A 24143-nucleotide genomic window follows, 5' to 3' on the forward strand; every position below is an offset into this window, starting at 1 on the left:
AAAAGTGTCTCATGATTTCACAGTATTCCTCATATCACAGTATTCCTCTCTAGTGACCGTATTTATTCACCCAGCTTCAAACCCTCAGTCATCCTCAACTCCTCCTTCCCCCTCACTTCCATCGCCTGTTAGCTGCCACCCCTGCCAGACACCCCTTCTTCACTGGAAATCCAGTCCCTTCTTTTGCTCGTTAAGGCCAGTACCCTGGTTCAGGTCCTCGCTTGCTCACACTATTAATAATCTCTCCTCCCAGTGTCTAGTATTTTCATTTTATGACCACTGTACAATTCATCCTGCTAAATCAGTCTAAATCATACCAGTCCCCCCCTTCAAACCATCTCAATCATTCCTCATGGCTCTGGACCGCATACATAGCCCTCAGCCTGGCATTCAAGACTCCAGTAACCTCCAGGCTCTGCCCTCATAGCTCCTCAATGTCTACACTGGCTGTTGTCCACACATGTCCATACAAGCACCACATGGAGTACCAGCCCTGTTGCTTCTTTCAACTTCTCTTTACATCTGGACCTCATCATGCACACAAACCAATCTATGCAAATCTTACCTACTTTCCAGGGTCCATAGCAAGCATTGCTTCCTCAAAGAAACATTTCTCCGCTCCCAAGTAATGTCATCTCCTGCTTCCCTGAACCTACCACATTTTCTTTGGCATTTATTATGATCTGCTTTCTATGCTACTTATCTATCCTATCTACTATATAATTTTTATTCAATCAATATTTATTAAGACTTGACTGGGGTGGCTCAGTTGTTAAGCGTCTGCCTTTGGCTCAGGTCATGAACCCAGGGTCCTGGGATTGAGCCCAGCATCGGGCTCCCTGCTCAGCGGGAAACCTGCTTCTCCCTCTCCCACTCCCCCTGCTTGTATTCCCTCTCTCTCTCTCTGTCTCCCTCTCTCAAATAAATAAAATCTTAAAAAAAAAAAAATGAGAGACTTGACTATGTGCCAGGCATTGTATTAGGCATCAGGAATACAGGGGTGAATAAAACAGCAATGACCACTCAACTTACGTAGAGGAGTTGCAAGTTGGGATTACCACAGAACATTTAAGAGTGTACCACATAGCAGGTAGCTAGAACAATTGTTCTATCAAGGTGCTAGAAAATAACCTGATAAACAAAGTGTCATTCGGTTAAGATGCCTTGTTTAAAAACCAAAATTCTGGGGCGCCTGGGTAGCGCAGCGGTTAAGCATCTGCCTTCGGCTCAGGGCGTGATCCCAGCGTTCTGGGTTCGAGCCCCACATCAGGCTCCTCCACTAAGAGCCTGCTTCTTCCTCTCCCACTCCCCCTGCTTGTGTTCCCTCTATTCTCTCTCTGTCAAATAAATAAATAAAATCTTTAAAAAAAAAAAAACCAAAATTCTATTAATAAAAAAGATCATTTTAAATGGGAAATCTGAAGAATCATACGGTGTAATCTTTAAGTCCATAATTAAAGACCTACATATAATTATAGCAAAAGTGGAAGAATACCAAATCTTTCCACTGAAATATTTTACGGCAACAATTCCCATTTTTTTTTTTTAAGATTTTATTTATTCGACAGAGATAGAGACAGCCAGCGAGAGAGGGAACACAAGCAGGGGGAGTGGGAGAGGAAGAAGCAGGCTCATAGCGGAGGAGCCTGATGTGGGGCTCGATCCCATAACGCCGGGATCACGCCCTGAGCCGAAGGCAGCCGCTTAACCGCTGTGCCACCCAGGCGCCCCAACAATTCCCATTTATGAAGACATAAATTTATTTAACAAAACAAATGAAAGAAAGGATGAAAAGAAAGAAAATCAGATTTCTGTGTCAATGGGACTTCAAATAAATGAATATAATTAATTTGAATGAATGAACAAATGAATTTGGAAAAAGACTACTGCTTTGGTTTTTTGACAGTTTTTGGACCTAGCATTTTAGAATCTCAGTAAAATCCTTGTTAGTTTCTGTGATAACAGATAAGGATATGTATAGTCAGCGGGTAAAAAGAGAAGAAAATACAACTGTGAATGAGCTATGTTAAATTACCATGAAAGAGAAAAACAACGAGATTTCTCTATCACCCATATTCTTGACTCAAGCACTAGTAAAGAAACTCATTTAAAAGATGGGAAAGTTCTGGGGCGCCTGGGTGGTTCAGTTGGTTAAGGGTCGGACTCTTGGTTTGGGCTCAGGTCATGATCTCAGGGTCATGAGATTGAGCCCTGAGTGGAGCTCCGTACTCAGCACAGAGTCGGCTTGAGACTCTTATGCCCCCCTCCGCCCCGTCTCCTTCCCCCTGCTCACGTTCAGTCTCTCTCAAATAAGTAAATAATATCTTTCTAAAAATAAATTAAAAAAAGATGGGAAAGTTCTGACCATACATACCAGTTTTAAGTAAGTATGCAAATTCCTACATCTCAGTGATCCTATTCGCCCCCCAACCATTCACAGCAGGTGTCCAATGTTCCACCCTTGTTCCACACCCTCTCCTCACCCTGCTCCCCCCCTCAATGATCCCCTATTTACCTCATAAGCATCTTTGATATTCAAGGGCTCACCAAGTGCTGCCACATGCCCCACAATGCCTTTGTTCCATTCTAAGCGGATACAGTTATTTGAAGCTTCCTCCAGTGTTGAACCCTCTGCAACATCAAACAGGCGGCTGATAAGAAACTTATCATTGGAGCTGTCCTCACAGACCAGAAACAGCGAATAGCGATCGGCGGAGATAAGTCCATGAATATGCAAGAAAATTTTGTGACATAAGGCTGTGACATCCAAATGACTAGAAATATCTTTCACTAATTCCAAGAGTCTTGAGCACTGGTCCCCTTCATCATTATCAAACCTTCGGGGGGTTAGAGGCATCTGTTCCTTCTTTTCTGAGTCAGCGAGGAAGCTCACAGTGCCCTCAGAATCCTTGACAACAATGGGTCTAAGAGGCCGGTCAAATTCGGAGGCAGAGATTTTCCTGGTTGGTGTTCCAGGCGCACTGCTATCTGCCCGGGGACTCTGCTGCGAGGGGCAAGAGCAAGATTCTGTGTGGCCTCTGACGCCTTCCTTGCACACAGGGATGGTGTGGACTCTCTCAGCGAACCAGGCATTGACCATTTCTCTGCAGAACAGAATGCAGACATATTAAACATTTAAGAAAGAAAGGTGGTATCCCTGAGAGCAGCTAAAAATTCTCTCACGGCAAACTGATTAGACAATAATTCAGTTTTTTTTTAGAAAATAAAAATAAAGTGGTTTATTTAAGACAGTTTTATTTTGAAAAACTGAAAAGAACAATTGCTTCAATGAACATTTTAATAAATAGATTTTCAGGTATCTGATTTACAATGCATAAAGCATCAAGTCTGCTTCTCTCAAAAGCAGTCTGCATTAGCGTAAAAGACACTAAATTTGACAACAGTCTTAGGAAAACATAAATATAAAAACTAATTCCCTGTCTAAAACATACAACTTGTTCTGAAGTTAAATATTTGAAAATTTAAAACAAATATTTATCTAAATTTGGCTAGCTAATAATATGCTTAATTTTAGTTAATTTTACCTATATTGTTATATACAGATTAGATTTAGAAGGGGGGAAATATAAACAATTTGATGTGGTATGTAGAAAGATTATAGACTTCTATAAATATTATCCTAATAATGCTTGTTCAATAATAGTAAAAATTATCTGTTCTTCTAGATTATCTACTCCTGGTATGAAGGAAGAAAATCAAAATGTAAGCAATACCTAATTTTAAAAATGTAGTCCAAGAAAATTTACATTATTTGTTTTTAATGTACCTCTCTGTTAAAGAAATCCACTTGAGCTCAAGGCTTCATGGTGGGTGATTTTTTTAAAACAAAAATCAGATCATACACATCAAGATGATTGTTCAATTCCAATGATTACCCCTGGAAAAAATGTCATCTTATACCAATTCATAGTGTCATTACTTCAGACATTTTTGGAGCTCTTCTTTTGAAACTAACTTCTAAGAAAATTCATAAGGTAAATAGGATATTAGTTTCTCTAAAAGTTAGATCTTGTTTTTCACTTAGCCCTCCTCTCAAAACTAACAAACCCAAAACAAAACAAAACAAAAAAACCCCACAAAAACACAAAAAAAAACCCTAGAGTAATAACGGCTACCTTAATATCTCTTATGCATAAGATCTGACTTTCTCCAAAACTCAAATTCACCTTCAAAAGACAAAAACTTGTTATCACTGACGATATTTAAAAGAATTTGCCCATAATAAAAGCAATGCAATCCCCACTCTACAATGACATATTGATTATTTTCCTAAAAGGCTAGGACAAAAAAAAGTCTGACAATGCACTATTTTGGAGAGTGTTGGTATACAGACACTCTTCAATTTTTTTGGCTATAGTAAATATTGTTACCACTCATTGGAGGTAAACAGGCAACATCTAACAAATTTTAAAATGCATTTATCCTTTGTTCCAGAGATTTTACACATGTGGCAAAGAAAGTGCCAGCATATTTACTGTAGCAGTATTTGTTATAGCAAAGATAACAAGCTCCCTGTACCACCACTGGAAGGCTGGTTAAATACATAATGATACATTTATACAATTGAAAAACGGTTGTATGTACTGCTGTGAATAATCTCCACAATTCATTAAGTGAAAAAAGAAGAATACAAAGGGAAAAAGAAGAGACTGCCTTATTTCTGAATCTCTACTACGTCTTCTGTTTTTGAGTTATTCCCTTGATTATTTTGTTTTGAACAACAATGTATTATTTCGTAAATATCTATTACTCAGAAATAGTACCAGTCTAGAATAGTTAAAAAAAAAAATAATAACAGATATTACCAGGACGACCTCAGAATTTCAAGTGTTCGATACAGTTATAAAAGCCTTTCAAAGATTCATTTCAAAAGAAACACTTACATAACTCCCCAAAATTTCAGTAGCAGTGCCAAAGACATTGATGTCAAAAATGCATGTGAAGCTGTCAAAAATGTACAGGAAGCTTCTGAATAAAATTGTTTTGTCAAATGTAGATAGGAAAAAAGTAATTTATGTCTAAATTAACATATTTTATGCGATTTAAAGATAGGCACATGTAACTTAAATTGTTAAATCAATATAAAAATAGGCGTTTGAATTATTTCAGCTACCATCCTAAAATTTAGTCCAATTTATTTCTTATCTTCTTATTGGAAAATGGTAACCAACTTTTTTTTAATCAAAATATCTACCTGACAAATCCATAGGATATCGAAACCACTTAAGACACCTTAAAATGGTGAAAACAGAATTCCTAATGGCCTACCCATCATCTTACTCCAATTTCACTCCCTGCCAGTTTTCCTCATATTAATAAAGAGAACCATCACCTCCCTAGTTACTCAAATCAACATCTAGGAATTACTCTAAATTTCTGTTTCCTTCAAATCTCACGTCCAAACCAAGTCCTGTCGATGTCACTCCTTAAACCTTACATCCCTATCTGTTCATTTCTACCTCTTGCATTACATCCAGGTCCAAGTCCACTATGGCTAACAGCCCCCCACTGGTCTCTCCATATTATACTTGCCCCCTTTCGACCCATTCTCCCCACAGCAGCCAAAGCAATCTTTAAACAAAGTACATCTTAACATCAAAATTATCCTACTTGGCTTCTCAATGATCAGAAAACAAAGCCCAAACTCTTTTAATCCCCTACCATAGTTCTACTTGCCCAGGCTGGCCTCCCCAGTGCTCCTCAAGCACCCCAAGCTCTAAGTGCCCCCAGTCCAGAATGTTCTCCCCTCACCTATGTCTGGCTGATCACAGCTTCTACATCTTCCATTCAGACAGGTCTTCCCTGGTCATGCCACCCAGACTGGCCTCTGACACGTGATGTTCTCACCTCCCGGCATCTAAATTCTTATTGCTGGATATTTTTCCTGTTTGTTAATCTGTTGTTTTCTTGCCTGTCTCCTCCAGCCAGATGTAAACGTCATCAGAGCTACTTGTCTGTCTTCGAAAATGCCTGTCTCATAGTCTGTCTACAATAAATAATTCTTGAGGGAAGTGAATGGATCAGTAAGTAAGGCTCCTAAATTAACTACACCAAAAGAGAATATCTGAATGCTGGTGTATTTGTTACAGAAAATCACACTGTGGTCTAACTATTAATATTTTTCACCTCTTGGATGTAAGCCTTACAATTGACTATGGTTAATTTACCCTCATATAACCGGCAGGGCCTCCTCTATGTCTTAAATACAGCCAGTGCTTAAAAATTCTTTGTTATATGTTTTTTATTACTGTATTGTCTCACAAGTATTTTGTTTCTAGTTATTTTCTTGGTGAGATGAACTTAATATTAAATTATACAAGAAAAGCAGATCTAGTACATTCACTCATTCAATCAACAATTTTTATTAACCACGAGTCATGGGGGAAGGGGATTCTCATGACCACATTATTGATTATCTGAGTCCCTGTAGTTATATGCATATTCAGGAAAACATACATTATCATAATATCAAAACAATCACTTAAGAACCAACCCACAAATAAAATTAAATCGTTTCTCACACTTCTGTCTCTTCAGACATCCCTTGAAGTTTTGCAGTGTGTGACCTGGGCAGCTATATGAAGTGGGCCTTTCCTCTTAAGACTATCAATCCTCTCCTGATAATTTTTTAATACTTCAGTCTCTATACAAATAACCTGTAAATCAAAACTCTCATATAAGATACAGAATTTCTAGAAGTAGATTAAAGTAATGTTGGAGAACCATTACAATACCCTACAATTTTTTTTATAATTACATTACATTATTACACAATGCCACTGACAATTAAGGGCTATGTCCAATTAAAGACCAGCTAACGAATCAAGAAAGAATCAACAAGGATAAGGACATAACAGATACCTGAAAAGGGAATTTTATTTAAATAACTATATTCAAGATTATGAAATGTCCTTGAAAAAACTGATGAAGCCCTCAAATATTAATTTGAAAAAGGATTTTTTGAAAAGAAAAAGAAGAGACTCTAACCCTGCTGGAAAAGTCAAACATGAAGAAGTAAAGTTAATTGATTGTGGAATAGTTTTGTCAAAAATTGTTTATCTAAAATTTAGCATGGGATTTTCATTATAATCTAAATTTTATTAAATCTAGGACAAGATTAATTTGCTTCCTTTTTTTTTAATTTCTTTTTTTTTTATTATGTTATGTTAGTCACCATACAGTACTTCATTAGTTTTTGATGTAGTGTTCCATGATTCATTGTTTGCGTATAACACCCAGTGCTCCATGAAATACATGCTCTCCTTAATACCCATCACTGGGCTAATCCATCCTCCCACCCCCTCCCCCATCCCCTCTAACACCCTCGGTTTGTTTCCTGGAGTCCATAGTCTCTCATGGCTCGTCTCCCTCTCTGATTTCCCTCCCTTCATTTTTCCTTTCCTTCTCCTAATATCCTCCATGCTATTCCTTTTGTTCCACCTATAAGTGAAACCATATGATAATTGTCTTTCTCTGCTTGACTTATTTCACTTAGCATAATCCTCTCCCGTTCCATCCATGTCGACGCAAATGATGGGTATTCAACCTTTCTGATGGCTGAGTAGATTAATTTACTTTCATAATCTGTGGTTCCATTTTCAAGATAAAGTTCCAATCAAAACCTTTCCACTGATTTTTTCCCCATTTTAATTGGATTCATGTTTAAATACCCTTTTTTTTAAAAAATAGAATGAATTATTCTCCTAAGGTAAAGATCTGAGTGTGTCAGGCACTGTGCTGGGCACCAGAGTCCTGAGCTCCCCAGGCAAACCACTCAGTGACTACTCCTCCAAAACTGAAGTTTATGTTGTGTTCAGGAGTTAATTTATATACATATTAGATTTTGCCATCATATGAAGTTCAATGTAAATGCATACAAATGAATAAAGATGGAAAAGATAACTGTGAACATGTCAGATATAAGGGTAAAAAGTACCAGATGGGATTCCAGAAACCTAGATGGTACTTCTGACTGGGCAAATCACTCCTGTGGCTAGGATAGGATCTCTATTTTCACTTCTCTTCCTTGATTTTGTGAGATTTTGAAAAGTGCTTACATGAATGATACTGGAAAAAATGGGGGCACCATTTTATTTAAACCTGGTAAGGCAGGCATTAACAATCTTGTTTTCTAAATTATGAAGCTAAATTAAATGGCTGAACCAAAGATATTCTATTTAGTAGCAAAATCAGGAGTCAAATCCAGGTCTCCTTTTCCAAGTCTTATGGCCTGTAAGAATATAAATGTTCCCAGAACATCAACGCTTATCATGAAGGAGGCACTCTGTAACTTCTAGCTGCATCTGAAAAGAGTCAAACTCAAATTCAAGCATACAAGGCATAGAGAGAATAAGATCACTTACAATAACACATTCTCTAACTTAATTTTTTGCACTCAGATCATAAAAAGATGGCACATTAAGCTGCTGAGATAAAAACTGTCTCAAAGGACTTGGAGAATAAAGATCCTTAAGGATAGTCTCCTCAAAGAAATCTGACCGAATCCCATGTCTGCTTCTCTGAGACCAGGTCATGTTTTATAAATCTCAAACAATGCCCTGAAAAATAATGTATAATGAACGTGTTCAAGAGAAGAGGCATTCTTAGGGTTGCTAGATTTAGCAAATAAAAATACAGAACACCCAGTTAAAATTGAATTTCAGATAAACATGAATAATTTTTTAGTATACGTGGTATCTGAAATTCAAATTTAACTAGGTATCCCGTATTTCTTCTGACCACACCACTCATTCTATATTCTTTTCCCCAGTTGAAATTGTGGGCAGATAGACATCAAAGAAAAGGTAGGTTCTCTTCAGCATACTGATGAGTTCCAGGCTATCAAATCACTAACATTAATTTTATCATCAAAAGAGCACAAAGGACTACCACACTGTGATCCTGTGCATACTAACCGAACCTTTTGAAAGCGCATAGATTAATAATTTGTAGTATAAAATTCCTCTTTAAACCAAGTTCTTTCATTTTACTCTCAAAGCCACACCATGTATTTAACAGAGAAAAAACAAATTATAATTGACTCATGAAAGAGAGACTGATTAATTGCCAAAAATCCTTGGGACTACAAAGCATCAAGGGGCTAGGTTTTGGGGATTCCTAAATTCTAATCTAATCTAAGCATTCACTACCAATGAATTGTATGCCCAGTTGCAAACATTTTCCTCCTTTGAGTTTCAACTTCATCTTCTATAAAACAGGGAAAATACCACCTGCTCTGACTTCTTGATGAAGTGCAAGGCGCTGTCTTCAGCAGGGTATAAAGTCAAGAATACCAAACAGGCCAACAGAAGGTACTGCCAGTTCCAGCTATAAGACTACACATACGTCTTATATGTATCTACAACTTCTCTGGATGTCAAGTCTTCAGTAGTAAACATGGGCAGCTGTATTAACAGGCCACGAAGACCCCGCCCCCGCCCCAACAACGAAGGCTTACTTTCTCAACAGGCCAATGGTGATCATTAGGTCAGTGAACTCAATGTCTTTTTGCCCCTCCGCTTCCACTTTTTTAAATGGGAGAAGGACCTCCTTACTCCTTCGCTCACTGCGCAGGGCTGATACAGGAGTCAAATTAGAAAATGCTTGTAAAAGCATTTCAAAATCTCCTCCATATATTGAAGATGTTGCTATCTCCCGTACCCTTAGCACTCATTCCAATGGAGGTGCGGGGCTGGGGGGAGAAGCAGTGGGTGTTCGCATCTTCATAAAGTTCTGAGAATCAGAGAAAGGATGAGGGGGGAAAGGTGTTCGTGGTGTACAAACCTACAGGCTGAGCGGGCTAACACGGTCTGGAAACAGGCTGGCTACCGGCATTCTGACGACTCAAAGCCCTCGGCCAAACACATACTACCGAATGCCATTCTTGACAGAATCCCATGAAGTTCCCCCTCCTCCAAAACAATGAGAGTGCCATCAAAACTCTATACAAGTTGCAGCCTAACCATCTGAGTAAAAAGAAGGAGAGAGATGAAAGTTCTGCAAGGTGTTCTGACCCTGTGTTACAAGCACTAATAACTGAGCGACTCTGCTTTCGTGGATAAGCCTGTCCTTGCTAACTGCCGGCAAAGCTGGGAACAATCAAAAGCAGGGGGGGCCCCCTTGAAGTCTTTCAGTTGATTTCCCTTTACAAGGCTGTTAACGAAAGCTAACAGGCCCTAGACACTTGAAGTAAAGCCACGGCCAAGGGAAATGCAGTGAAAAGGGTGCCAAAAATTTATGCTCGATGACAAGATCCTGATGTTTAACATCCCATCCACATCAGTCCTCCTCTCCTTACCAAAATGGGTTTTATGATCCTCCGGTCCCTTATATCCTTCCTTGTTTTATGACACAAAGAATTTCTTACCTCATAAATGAGTTGTATCATACGCCCTTTTTAAACGGGTAAATTCAATTTCGTTTCGTGTTTGTTCGTTTTTAACTTTTACAGTATGTCTTAAAAGAACTAGAGAAAGGCTGGAGGGTAGCACAGTCAATGTTGGGAGTTACTCCTCTCAGGTAACGCAGTGTGAATACCACGCGTGGTCTCAACCTTAGACGCGGCTCGGGCTCACAACGGGACCCCTTCCCACGCTGAGCCAGGAAAAAGCCCAAGAGACCGACAGGAATTAGATGATAGGAAATAAAGCCGAACGACAGTTGTCAAAAACGTGCCATGAGTTGTCATAAACGTGACCTGAATTTGAAATTTCAAATCTTTTTAAATATTAAAGAATCCAATCAGAAGCTTATTATCTTAATGTTCTACTTTAAGGAAGACTCTTACTGCCCAAACTGCTCAGGCAATGGCAATTGGATTTAAAAACCCGTGTCATGCAGAATAATGTTGAACGCATTTGGATTTCACTGAGGTTCTTTATAACACGACCAGCCCTGTACCCTTCGAAATGGTGTTAAGTAGGTGGAGTGCCCTACAAAATTAAATGAGTCCATGAACTCAAAAGGCCAGGAAGCCAGGTCCTAGCAGCTGCTGCAAGAAAAGGCTGAGTTGGATATTTCTAGTTGGACATTTTGCATCTTTAGTAATGCACAGAGGGATGACCAAGTTCATTCATTCGTGAATAATAGAAAAAAAATCAAAAAAATTGGGGGTGGGGGAAAGCTTAGAAGGTGAACAGTCATTTTTTACAATTGTTGTAACAGAGTTTATTTCCTCCAAATTATAAATGTGGCAGAACTCTGTGTACTTGTATTTTTTAAGTATATGAAACGTGTATCATTCTTAAAATGATAGAGTCGACTAACTTAAATGATTTAATTTAATGGTTCAAACCTAGTAATAACTTTTTTATGGATATTTAAATAGATTTAAGTTTGTATACTGAGTGCACTTCACCTTCTTTCTAAAAATACTGTAAGTTGATTAGTAACCCTCATTGAAAAAAATGATCGGTAACTGTAAGGCACATATGGTATTAAGAATAAAACTTTTCCTCCTTTTCCAATTTCTCATTTTCACACAAGATTATTAGAAACCCATCACAGGAAAGAAAACTACAATTGACAGTTTGTGTTCTAGAAATTTTCCACTAACCTAAACATGTCACGGCTTCCTCCAAATGCCATCTAAAAATATTAAATAGGAAATGCACAACTATTGGCAGGACAGAGGGATGTAAACTCTTGCATAATATTTCAAATATGGTTAGCAAAAGACACACACACAGATATCTGGGTCCATAAGGACTCCATGCAGCAATAACTTTACTTTCTACCAAAGTTGAAGTGCTCATTCATCTTACAAAATGAATCTTGAAAAAGACAGAACTGCCTTAAAATATGTATTTAATATTCCAGATGTCTTAAAAGTGAAAAATGATTAAAACACTCTGTCTAGGTTTTATACAATATTTCTTGGCATCTAGAAAACTGAGGAAAAAAGAAGAAAAATTTATGAGACAAAGTAAAATTGTGATATAAACACAGGAACTCTCATAAGTTAAAAATACAATTAGATGCAACCTAATTGTAGAGCGACTAAGTTTAATGTGTTTTGTACTCTTACCTAAAATAATATATCAAAGGATAAAAATTCTTTGAAAATATACTGTACTTAGGGTATTTGTGTTCTAATACTAAAAATACAATTGTGATGGCCTAGGACCTAAATATTCAGCCATTCTATTTTAAAATGTCATTGGAGAGTTCCCACTTTTTATACTCTAAAATTATATATGGAAACTAAACCCACTTGGGCAAAGTCTCTAGGCACATCATTTAGTAATGCGCATGTAACTTTAAATGGTCCTAGGAGAAACCTGAACCTTTTCCTGAGTTAGACTCTACATGACATTAAATCTATGAGCCCTGCTTTGCTTCCTTTACCGCTGACACTAAACTTGGTAGAGCCTGTGGGTAAGGGCCCTCGGGGGGACAGACTTAGGCTTCCACTCCAGAGGTACTTCGTTCAAACAGTAACACCTTAGGTACGGTATTCACTCTCTCCACAGAATGAAGGGTGATAATGATAAACCTTCCTCGGGTTCTTAAGAAAATTAAAGGAGGGGCGCCTGGGTGGCTCAGTAGGTTAAGCAGCTGACTCTTGATTTCGGCTCAGATCATGATCTCAGGGATCGACTGAATCCTGTGTTGGGCTCCATGCTCAGCCGGGAATCTGTTGGAGGATTCTTTCTCTCCTCCCTCCCTCTGCCCACCCCCTCGTCCACACCCTCTCTCTCTCTTTCTCTATAGTAAATAAATAAATAAATCTTTTTAAAAAATTCAAGGAAAGTATGCATATAAAGCGACAGCATAGAGTCCGGGACACCCAAACCCTATGTCTAATACAGTGTTTAATACACGAGAGTTAATATTTTGAAGTTAATCAAACATTATTAAATGGAGTATATCTTCAAAAGCTATACTTTGTATAGCTTATATTTGTAAAAGTAAAAATAATTTATTCAGTGGGCCTATACAGAATAACTAGATGTTAGCCACTGCTTCTTCTTAAGCTCCTAGTTTAAAAGCGCTAACGTCTTTATAGAAACTCTTCTATGAAAAAAATAGTTGGTTTAATGTTAGTATTTTCTCAAATTAGAACTGAAAAAACATTAAGACTCCCCAGACTAATAACTACACTTACATACGACATAATTTTCTGAATAATATATAAAAACAAAGAGCTGAACATTGAGTTTAGAAAAATAAATGCAAGAACATAACTTGTTTTTCCATTACTACTTAAAAATTAATTTTTTTTGCAAAAATAAATTAAGAGATTTGGGGGTGATTTTTTTTCAAAATATCAAAGATAAAATAAAACTGTCAACAAATGTGAGAAAATATATAACCAATTACCTATAATGAAAACCACAGCAATATTTCATAATAACCATAATTCTAAACTGGAGAATGGTTTTAATACTAGACAAAATAATACTTTAACACTCTGCTACAGATTTGGGGACTAAAGTTGGTCTGTTTTAGTTCCTACCCTAAGCTCAATTGAAGAAATTCTCTAAGTAGCCTGAAGCCTGGGCTTCAAGGTCAGCTATGCAGCAAGTCCTTGAGCAGTAACATTGGGGAGATTTGCAGGATGCCTCAGATAAAATGGAGTAAAAAGTTGCAGGCCCTGAGTAATGCACAAAACACAATGCATTCCCGTGTTTTTAAGTCTACTATTAATATGTCACCCTTTTTTCTTTCTCTCCAGTGCTCTTTTTCATAAGTCGTGTGAATTAATCACTTTAAAACCAGAATTAAGGGACGCCTGGGTGGCTCAGTCGTTAAGCGTCTGCCTTCCGCTCAGGGCGTGATCCCAGAGTCCTGGGATCGAGCCCCACATCAGGCTCCTCTGCTTGGAGCCTGCTTCTTCCTCTCCCACTCCCCCTGCTTGTGTTCCCTCTCTCGCTGGCTGTCTCTATCTCTGTCAAATAAATAAATAAAATCTTTAAAAAAAAATAAAAAAATAAAAAAATAAAACCAGAATTAGGAAAAGTGTACTAATTTCCTGTCTGGAAAGGGATGGTTAAAAATTCATATGGAAATCTGCTAAAATTATCTGTAGGAAAAATACAAAAATAACTCACATAAAATAAATATAATGTTAGACATTTTTCCTGCTCTTAGATCCTAATTTTATAGTTTTAGTTACACGGTTTGCATAATTTGACGAGGATCCACTACTCATTTTTGGAAAGTAGTTAAAGAAGGAATCTATTCAATCTGAGAATCTGATAATCTGTGCCCTTTGTGAGAATCAAGAATGCTTCCAGCTGGGGTGCCCGGGTGGCTCAGTCAGTTAAACAGCTGCCTTAGGCCGAGGCTGAGGTCAAGATCCTGGTGTCCTGGGATCAGCCCAGGGTTGGGCTCCCTGCTCAGCAGGGAGTCGGCTTCTCCCTCTCCCTCTGCAGCTCCCCCTGCTTGTGTGCGCACGCTCGCGCACGCTCTCTTTCTCTCTCTCTCTCAAATAAATTAAAAAAAAAAAAAAGAATGCTTAGAATTGAAAGAGATTTTTAAACTCACTAATGAATTTCTCTGCCTTGATTCTCTACGCCCTCCCACTTTAAAGCCCAGGGTTATTAATTTGGGCCAATCTCAAAGCTGGGGACAACACAGGGAGGTCTGGGCTCCCATTCCAATTCCCTTTTCAGAACTTCACACAAACCATAAATACTTCTATTCAAATCATTAATTTTCATGTAAAAAATAAGATCTCTTAAAATCTAATAAATCACTGTTCATTTGTTCTAATTCCCACTTACCAGAATAAAAGAATGCTATCAGAATCTGTTATTATATTTAAGGCACTGATGATTCTCAAGGTAAAATAGTACACTACTGAAATTCGCTCTAAAAAAGAGAAGGAACTACGCATTATCTCTTTTAAATTTCTTAAGAACGCTATGAAGTAAATGCTGTCCATTTTACAGAGAAGGCAGGTAAAGCACCCAAGGTCATACTCTTTGAAAGAGATAGTTCTAGGATTAAAGCTAAGATTTTTTCCTACCTAGGGCCCTTAACCACCATCAGTAGAAATCAATATTAAACAGTTCAGAACAATATTAAACAGCTCAAAATACTATATCTTTAGTATTAGAACACAAGCAGTATGTATATAGTAATATGCCCTTGGGAGCACTTGGAAATGTGGGTCATAATGATGGGGGTGCTCTGGCATTTAACGCATGGGGCGCAGGCATGTTAAACATCCTGCAATGTGTTGAACAGCTTCTCATAACAACATAAAAAGGTCATCACTGAATGCTAATAGTATCCCCACCACTTTTCCTTTTTTGGTGGGGGAGAGAGAAAGAGAGAGAGGTGGGGGACGGGGAGAGGGAGAGAGAGACTCTTAAGCAGTTTCCATGCCCAGGACCAAGCCCGACGCAGGCTCGATCTCACGACCCTGAGATCATGACCTGAGCCGAAATCAAGAGCTGGACACTTAACCAACTGAGCCACCCAGGCACCCCCAATAGCATCCCTTTTGAGAAGCATTGGTTTAGATGAAGAAAAAAATGACTATAATAGGCTATTAAATGAAACTGGGGAGATGCGGAGCACTTCCAAGTGATAGCCTCGAATAATCTCTACTCTGAGGTTACAGTGATGACTTCTCCTGGATCTGGCATGGAAAGGAAATGAATGCTCTGCTTAAAGTTATTTAGTATTTCCAAGTTTTCTCCAGCTATGAAAACATCTCAGAAGTTAACTGGGACCAAATATAAATAAAATACAGAATTGCTTCATATGGTTTTACATTCAAATTTGACTGAGAGCCGAAAGAGACATATTCTGTAATTTTCCATGCATTCACAATCACATGTGTGAAAAATGTTCCTTAAGGGAAAATCTACTTATATATGAAAGAAAACATAATAACTGACATCTATGCTATAAATACATAAACTGATTTGCTTTGCAGGTGAGATATGGGAAGACCGCACTAGACTGGCATTTTTTAATCTGAGGTATCAGAAGGCCTGAGAGTCCCAAACAAGTATGTTTTGAAGATCCGTAATTTTTCTATGAAAATGTCTTAATTTTGCATTTTCACACTGATGATAATTAAAACAAAACAAAACAAAAAAGTGAAAGAAGTATACTTTAAAAGACTCGGATGACCATCTTAAAACCAAGCACTGTCCTGTAATTTTAGCAGGTTTATATTTGTGTTTACAATCACTCTACAGCTCAGTGGTTCTAGGATAAAGAGAAAAAAAAAGAGAGACAAATTTAATATGCAAATATGCTTTCAAACCAAAAGCTGGTATGCTGTGCTACAGGAATAAAAGCTTGATGGCTGAGCAGACCCAGTGGGAGAAGTGAATCATCATTAGGCCAACTGTAGCAAAGGTGAGCTGACCTCACCAGACACTTTGTTGGGCAATAGGGGCCATATTCACTCTGCAAAGCTGATTTAATAAATGCTGTCAATTTGCATCTGGCTGGAGATGTACCATTATTATTCATAGTTACGTAAATTTATGTTGGTATTACAATTGGAAAAATGCTGTAATTATAATTAAATTATACCTCCTCTTAAGAATTCCACATTTAACTAACATTAAATAAAAGGAAGTCCAACACTAGGTATGGTAGATATCTAGAACTTCTGGGTATGTCTATATCACTTTCTTTTGGGAATTCCCTCTCCCCCCAAAGACATTTCACATTATGGGTTACCTGCCCAAACAAAGTACTTGGATAACCCTATTCTTCCGGACACAGTGATTGGTCATGTGACCCAGGCACAAGACCCAAATAACGCCAGAGTAATTTTGAGAGGACTGACACAAATAACAAGGTATTTCTCTAATATGAGAATTTTAAGACCCACAGAAAGTTGCCCTGAAAAAGCTTCCAGCATATAAAGAAAGCATACAGAAAAAGCCAACACAGCATAGGGCCAAAAAATGGATGGCTGTATGGATGGATGGAAGGAAGAAAGGATAGATGGATGGACTGAAGGAAGGCCAGATTAAATAGATATATAGACAAGCAGAACCTTGACAATATTTGATCAGCTGAATTTCATAACCAAACCAAACACTTAATTATGTAAGTCAATTTTGTATGAATTCAAGTAGGGTTTATATGACAAAACACTTTCTAACTAATATACTAGAGATGAATAAGAATGTCTTTCTTTAACAGAGGAACGTTACTTAAGTCTGAAAAACACTGGATTACATGATCCCCTCTTACTCTAAATTTAAAAATCCTCTGTGTGTGTGTGTTTTAAATATTTCATCAGCTTAAAAGATCAGGATCTGTTCTTACAACCTTGGCATATGTATTCAACAAAGAGTAGAAATAATGATTGCTATTTTTATAGTTATCACTAGGCATATGATATTGGGGGGGAATCTTTTTCCCCCAAGTTTAGATTTGATAAAATTATTCAGAGAAGATAATTTGCAACAAAGGTTGATTTTAAAATTCACAATCAAGGGAAAAGTCTTGAAGAATACAGAAGTTAATAATGGCACATAACACTTTAAAAAGCATGTTCAGTACAAACTACAAACCAGGGAAATAAATAAATAGATATCCTTAAGAGCTTTTTTAAAAGTTTTTTAGAATACTTATCAAAATTAAAGACTTTATTTATTTGAGTGAGACAGAGAGCGTGCGCACACTTGCACACAAGCAGGGGGAGGGGCAGAGGGAAAGGGAGAAGCAGGCTCCCCACAAAGCAGGGAGCCAGATGCAGGGCTGAACCCAGGACCGTGGGATCATGACCTGAGCTTAAGGCAGATGCTTAACCTACTGAGCCACCCAGGTGCCCCTAGCAAAATGATTCTTAAGAACTTAACACTCAGTTTGCTTTACCTGCCTTAAACATTTGGTTAGCAATAAGTATAAATTCCTACCAGTTAAAGAAAATGAATACAGCACTTACATCATGAAAAATAATATGTAATTCAAATTAAATGGAAACACCAAGTCAGTAATTATGATTACAGAGCTAAATATCAAATGAATGACTCATGTTGGAAAGACTTTCTTGAATATTTATTCCTAGGTATGTAGCTCACAGGCACTTTTTACTGAGAACCTGATATAACAGATATCTCCAAGACCACATCCATCAGCTGTAAACATGGTCAACTGAATCTACATCTGTCCAGCTAAACTAATTTCATAGGAAGTCCTGCAAAGTCAGTAACTAGCCTGCATCCTAAATTCAGAAATTAGTCATTTTTCAACCCTCCACGATCAATCAACTCAGTGATTTACTTAATTGCCCTGCAGTCCTTACCAAAGGCTTTCATCCTAGGAAGAGGTTGTCATCCTACAATCAGCTCTGAGAACAAGGAACAAATTTAACTCAACATTAACAGTTTACAGGTTTAATAAATTATTAGGTTGAAAAATGTTTGGGGGATAAACTAATAAACACCAAACAGTTCTGTGTAGTCTTTTCAATTACGGAAGAAATCTTTCCTGAGCATTATTAAAATGCATTAGGAAGTTCAAGCAAAGTTCTAAGTTAATTTGTGTTTCAAATCTAAAGGAAGAGGGGTATCTTAGAAAGACATTCTCTGTAATCAGATAAGGATGAAGGTACAAACTTTACCTATGAAACTTAAAAGCCAGTTTCAGATATTTTAAATATTTAAATATTTAGGTGGAATGACTTAAAAAGAAAATTTAGTTGCACGACATATTCAAAATGCTAAAAAGTGTACACCTTGAAGTGTTGAAAACATGGATCTTATGAAAATATTGGCTATTTCCACAGATCTGAGAAAAAGCTACTGAATTGTACTATATGCCTACTTAGTTTCTGTTAGCTAAGCAAGTAGATTTATTTCAAGATATTCATCTATGACTAATTGCCACTGCATTAATTCTACCACATTTTTAGGAATCATGACCTTGCATTGCAGACTCTAAAATGGATCTGAATTTGAAACCTTGAGAACACTAGCGATAGAAGGGAGAGAAACATCATTTTAGGGGCTCCTACAGCTTCTTCTAGGAGGAAAGAATTTGAAACACATGAGTACTTTCAGGGCACTGAAAAAGCAGCTTAAAGCTGGCCATATGAACCCTGTTTATAAACAATACAAAAAGAAAAGGTCATTACTGCATCAGAATTATCATCATAAAAATATTATAAATAATATTAAAGTCAGACTGAGTCAATAACCACAAGGTTTTATTATCTTCAACCCTAGTGACAGCTTAATAAAATATGCTTAACAAATCATTTGTCTGAAAATTGAAAATTATATTCCTATATAATTACAGAAACAGTATTTTTTAAAAGTGGATGGCAATATTTATTTTATATCTATCATCTGATTTTAATATAAATATCTTATAAATAAAAATGTTACAGGTTTTAGAGATAAGAAAAAATTATGAAAGAAAAGAAAAGAGAAGAGAGGAGAAGAGAAGAGAAAAGAGAAGAGAAGAGAAGAGAAAAAAGAAAAATCCCAAACACAGGACCCAGAATGTCAACTAATTCGGCACAGTGTGAAATAAAAAGTCTACCATAGAAAGCTACATGGAAGTGTAAAACTTCTGTTTCTGGACTTTGATCCAAGCAGTCATAAAAACTTGTCCTCACTTAGTAACTCCTATTTCCATTATATGCCAAATATTCTCAAGCTTTTGCCTAGTACAAAACAAAGCAATAAAAAGTCAATCACGTTGACTTTACTACAATACTAAATGATCTAAAACATCACCCACAATGGCAGAAATGATTAGTAACTAATGAAAGGTAACATTATTTTAATATGCTGTCAAGAATAACAACAGCTGTTAAAGTGGCATTAGCACCCAGAAGCCTTCATTTGCAAATGCATGAAGATTAGAGCCCTTAATTAACACAGTATCTCAGCCGGGTAGAACTGCAAAGTTGTCTAGAATAGTGAGGGTGGGAGTTTCCATATGTTGTAGTTTACTAGTCTCAAATTAATTTTTATGCCAATAGATTATGTTATGAATTGTTCAACTGACACTCAAATTCACATAAACAGGCTGTGATTACTAAAAAGCAACTATGCTCCAAGCTTGTAGCTTTTAACTAGGTGCTTGCTCTGTGTTTGAAGACAGTTATAGGAAACAATGTAATATAGCAGCAGAACTGCTTCCAATGTCAACCAAAATTCACAGGTATTTAAATGAGAATTTAGGAATGCCAGAAACCTTCATTCTGTTCAATGACTACTACTCAGTACAGATCATTTCAGTCTGGGGATAGGATAAAAAAGCATGCATGAATGTCCAAAGACAACAATTAAATTAAATAATGTAGAAATAGCTCCATCAACATGCCTGTTTACAGGCACAGATGGCCAATCTAAGTGAATCCAAATTTATTTTAAATTTTAAAACATGTTAAATGTTTCTACAGAACTATCTGTTTCATGGGGTCCTGAATCACATACAGTACTCATTTTACACTTACAAAGTGTAACAAAAGGGAAAAAAGCGAAGTAACAGCTTCTAGTTAAAAAAATCCTAGCTGTAAAGTTAAAATGTCTGCAATAAGTTTTTACCACAACCATATGAATCACTGGGTTTAGAAGTTTGGTATTTTTATAATCAACTCCCGTCTAATCTCTCAATCTTAAATTTCCAGTTAATACCACCAAATATAAGCCCAAACAGAAACCTCTGACTACACACAAACTCTAGATTATATTCTCTAAACTGACAACTTTCAGCACTTTATACCTCTTAATGAGGGCCTGTACTACTCCTAAATATTTTACACTTTCGTTTTCCAACTTATACTCAACATAAACTCTTATAAAGATATAAGAATATACGCACACACACATACATGTCATATAAAGTGGTCAGCCTACTGTCAACATCAACTATAATATAAAAACCATAACTAAAAAATAGTCTTATAAAAATTTCGGATGATCTAAATTTTACACTGAACAATGTAACTTTGAGAAATGAGGATTTTAATCCTATGCTATTTGGGAGAAAAAGTAATGTGAAAAGAAAATTAAATTTAACCCTTTCCACTTAACTTCCAATAAAATGTCACTTTCAAAGTTCTGGCAAGCTCTGAGTGAAGTGTTCTCATGTATGACTACTTAAAAACGATCACCAAACTATCCCAAGTTTCTGTCTTTAAAGGGGGGGGGCGGGGAAGAAGAAGACATTGACGGTGATTTGTAAGACAAATCACTTTTTTCTTTCAACTACTAATAACCTGCGTACAGAACACCTCCACAGAACACCCTGACACACTGAACAAAATCAGCCCAGCTCTCCTGCCCACTCTCCATTCAATGAGGACAGAAAAGTGGAAGTGTGCAAAGGTGAAAGGAAACTAAGGACAGATGGCCTCAGAGTAGCAGGTGACCTTTGAAAACTGGGGGCCCACAACAATCAATAATTCCAGATCTAGATGGCTTTAGTGCCTCACCCCAAACTCGCAGAAAAGTGTCCTTTGAAAAGCAATCACTTTCTTTTCAGGGTTTATCCTCCGGTTGCTCCAGATTTAGGATTTTGAATAAGACTGCCAAAGCGGGGGAGAGGACTTTAAAAGGAGGGCGGAGTAATTAAACAGAAGAGATAAGATTTGCCCTAAGCTGTCGCCTCTGTCCAAAACCCCCGAAAGTGATGAAATAGACACAAACTCGTTATTAGAAACAGCCTTAAAAAGAGCCCCTTCTAAGATCCCAAAGTAATACACCGTAAGAGAATAAAGGAAAACAAAAATATCAGACAGCTCATTTTCAATGAAGCATCCCCCCGCTGGCGTGCCCCGGGCGCCACCAACCAGCACCCAGCCCCGAGCCCCCAAGGGAAAGTGGGAAGGGGGGGATGCTGAAGGGACTACCTTGTTTTGTCTCCAAAGGGCAACATAGCAAACATGAGAAGTTCGAAGTGCAGACCATGCGGCCTCCGCAGACTCTGGACTCCAGGAGGCGCCGGGGGGCGACGACGTGCCCAGGTGAGGCGGTGACTCGAAGCCTGCTGCTCCCTTACCGACCCCGCCACCGCGCCGCCGCCCGCCGCCGCCCGCTCGCCCCGCGCTGCGCCGCCCCCTGGCGGGGAGCGCCCGGCACAGCGGAGACCGAGCGCCGGCGGGTGGGAGCCCAGCGCCGTGCCCCTGCCGGCCGCTCCACCATCACCGCCTTCAGTGCGCTTTCCTGGCGGCCAAGGCAGCCAGCGCCAACTGCCGACTGCCGCTGCCTGGAGGCGGCGGGTTCGGGACCCTTCTCCAAAGAAGTGCGTCCTGGAGTCAGCCTGAGTCCGCGTGCAGGAGCCTTGCCCGCGCCGGGCTTCTCACCAACTCAGGCTCAGGGAAGATCCGCCCGCCTCGCACTCTCCGCTCCAGCTCCTCCTTCTTCGGCTTCAGCCTCAATTCCTCCCCAACTCTACCGCGAGCGTTTCCCACGCGCGCCCCGACTGCCCCCCGGGCAGCCGCCTCCCAAAGGACAAGCTCCCTGCTCCCCGCCCTCCGCAGAGGCCGCCCCGGCGCTTGGCTCTCGACCAGGAGGAGCTGGCCTCTGGGGTCGGCTGGGGCCGCGCGGGACCCGTCAGCCCCCCGCTGTCGGCTCCCGCCGCGCCTCCCAAGCGCCCTTTGTGTGCGCGCCGCCAAGCCCTCTGCGGAGCCCTTTCAGCGGCGCCGCCTTGGGAGCAAGAGAGAGTGAAAGGAAGCGCCCGGGCCAAGCAAGGGACTGGAAGGGGGCAAAAGGCGACAGCACTTACTCTGGGAAGATTCCGGCATGTTGCTGCCTTTGGGCTCCTCGTGGTCTCGCCCCTACCCCGGCTTCCCCGCCCCGCCAAAGGCCGGGGCGAGGGGGGACGGGGGAGGAGCGGAGCCGCTGGGACCGAGTTGGAAATGGTGCTTCCGGAGCTGCAGGGAAGGGGCTCAAAAACTGTTTTGGTTTCGCTAAGGAGATTTAGGGGGACCAGGCGGCTAGAGAAGGGCTGGGGAAGGCCCGTGAGCGCGGATGTATGTAAATAATCTTGCTCTCCGGGAATACCAGGGCAGCCGGGGTGTGTTTGGGGGGGGGTCCGCATGTACATTTTTGTATTTGAACTTTGTGAGCAAGTTGGATCGAATCCCACGCTTGGGCTTTTCGACTGTACTGGCCATAAAGTCGAGGTCTCTACACCCTAACAGGACCAGAGACCTACTTCAAAAGCAAAGGGCCTGGGAACAGAGGTTGTTTAATGGTAAAGGAAGAGGAAAATTCAATAAGGGGAGAGAGACGAGCCCCCAGGTCACTCTCAGCGCCCCGGGTGGGTCTTCCAGGGGTCCTCTTCTTACCTGGTGGCTTTCCTAACAAAGTAAGAGAAGGTAAAGTCCCAGTGATCGTCCAGCCACGCTTCCACGGAATCCTGGTCCCGCTGCAGCTGCGACCCCCCGGGGCCGGGGCTGGCCCGCTCCATGATCCGCGCCCAGCGTCTCTGCAGCTGGTTTGTGCTGTTTTCCACCCCAGCTGGGGTCCCTCCCTCGGAGGAGCAAGACTCTGTCCCGAGACCCTCCCCCTCCGCCTTGCTCCAGTCCGGCTGGCTTTCGGCGAAGCTGCTCCAGCACCCGGCCAGCCTCTGGCCGCGCCCCGCCTCTCCTGGTCCTCACCGCTCCCAGGTGTGGCGGGTGGGGCAGGCGCAGCAGCCGCGCGTCCTCCCTGGGGTCCGGCGGAGAGCGGGTCTCGCAGTCTGTCGGGTCTCCAGATTCCAAGGCGGCGGCGGAGGCAACTGGCGAGCTCTCCGGAAGCTAAGTGGCCACGGCTGGAAGGAGGCCACGCCGCCGCTGGGGTGCGCTGTGTGCTGAGCGGGTTCCCGGGGAGCGCGCAGAGGTGACTGTGGGTGTGTTCGCAGAGTGCCCCACAGTAAGAAAGGGAGAGTCGCGATGTGTGCGCTCATCCCAGGTCCGGAAAGCTGGAGTTAGGGGAACTTGCCACCGAAAGTAAGAGGTGCTGCTACCCTGGCAACTTTTCCTCAGGCCTGAGTGAACAATGACCGTCTGGCCTCGCTTTCCTCCAACCCAGGGCTTGGGTCTGGAAGGTGCAGGGATCAACCTTCCTTGGAGCCCAGACAGCCCCGGGGTGTGTGCCACGGATTTGCGGGTCCTGGTGGGTAACTTCCAACAAAGGCATTCCCGTACTTGATATGTGAATAATAACGACAAATAATTATAAATTAGGCGTCGTTGCATC

General features: G+C 40.0%; 1 protein-coding gene across 3 annotated transcripts in view; it reads right to left on the bottom strand.

Moving 5' to 3' along the window:
• PDE5A (phosphodiesterase 5A) overlaps positions 1–23669 on the bottom strand; it is a 140969-nt gene extending 117300 nt beyond the window's left edge. Inside the window, exons 1-2 of one of the 3 annotated variants that reach the window (XM_040626273.1) lie at positions 23252–23669; positions 2516–3104 (exon numbers count right to left, since the gene is read on the bottom strand). In XM_040626273.1, coding sequence (XP_040482207.1) covers positions 2516–3104; positions 23252–23373 — 711 coding nt within the window. In that variant the 5' untranslated portion in view covers positions 23374–23669. Of the gene's footprint in view, positions 1–2515; positions 3105–21811; positions 21976–22686; positions 22818–23251 lie in introns of those variants that run through there. The other 2 variants (XM_040626275.1, XM_040626274.1) reach the window with 2 other exon arrangements.
• Positions 23670–24143: the final 474 nt, after the last annotated feature.

Source organism: Ursus maritimus, unplaced genomic scaffold (assembly GCF_017311325.1).
Source record: "Ursus maritimus isolate PB19 unplaced genomic scaffold, ASM1731132v1 scaffold_11, whole genome shotgun sequence".
NCBI classification, from domain to species: Eukaryota; Metazoa; Chordata; class Mammalia; order Carnivora; family Ursidae; genus Ursus; species Ursus maritimus.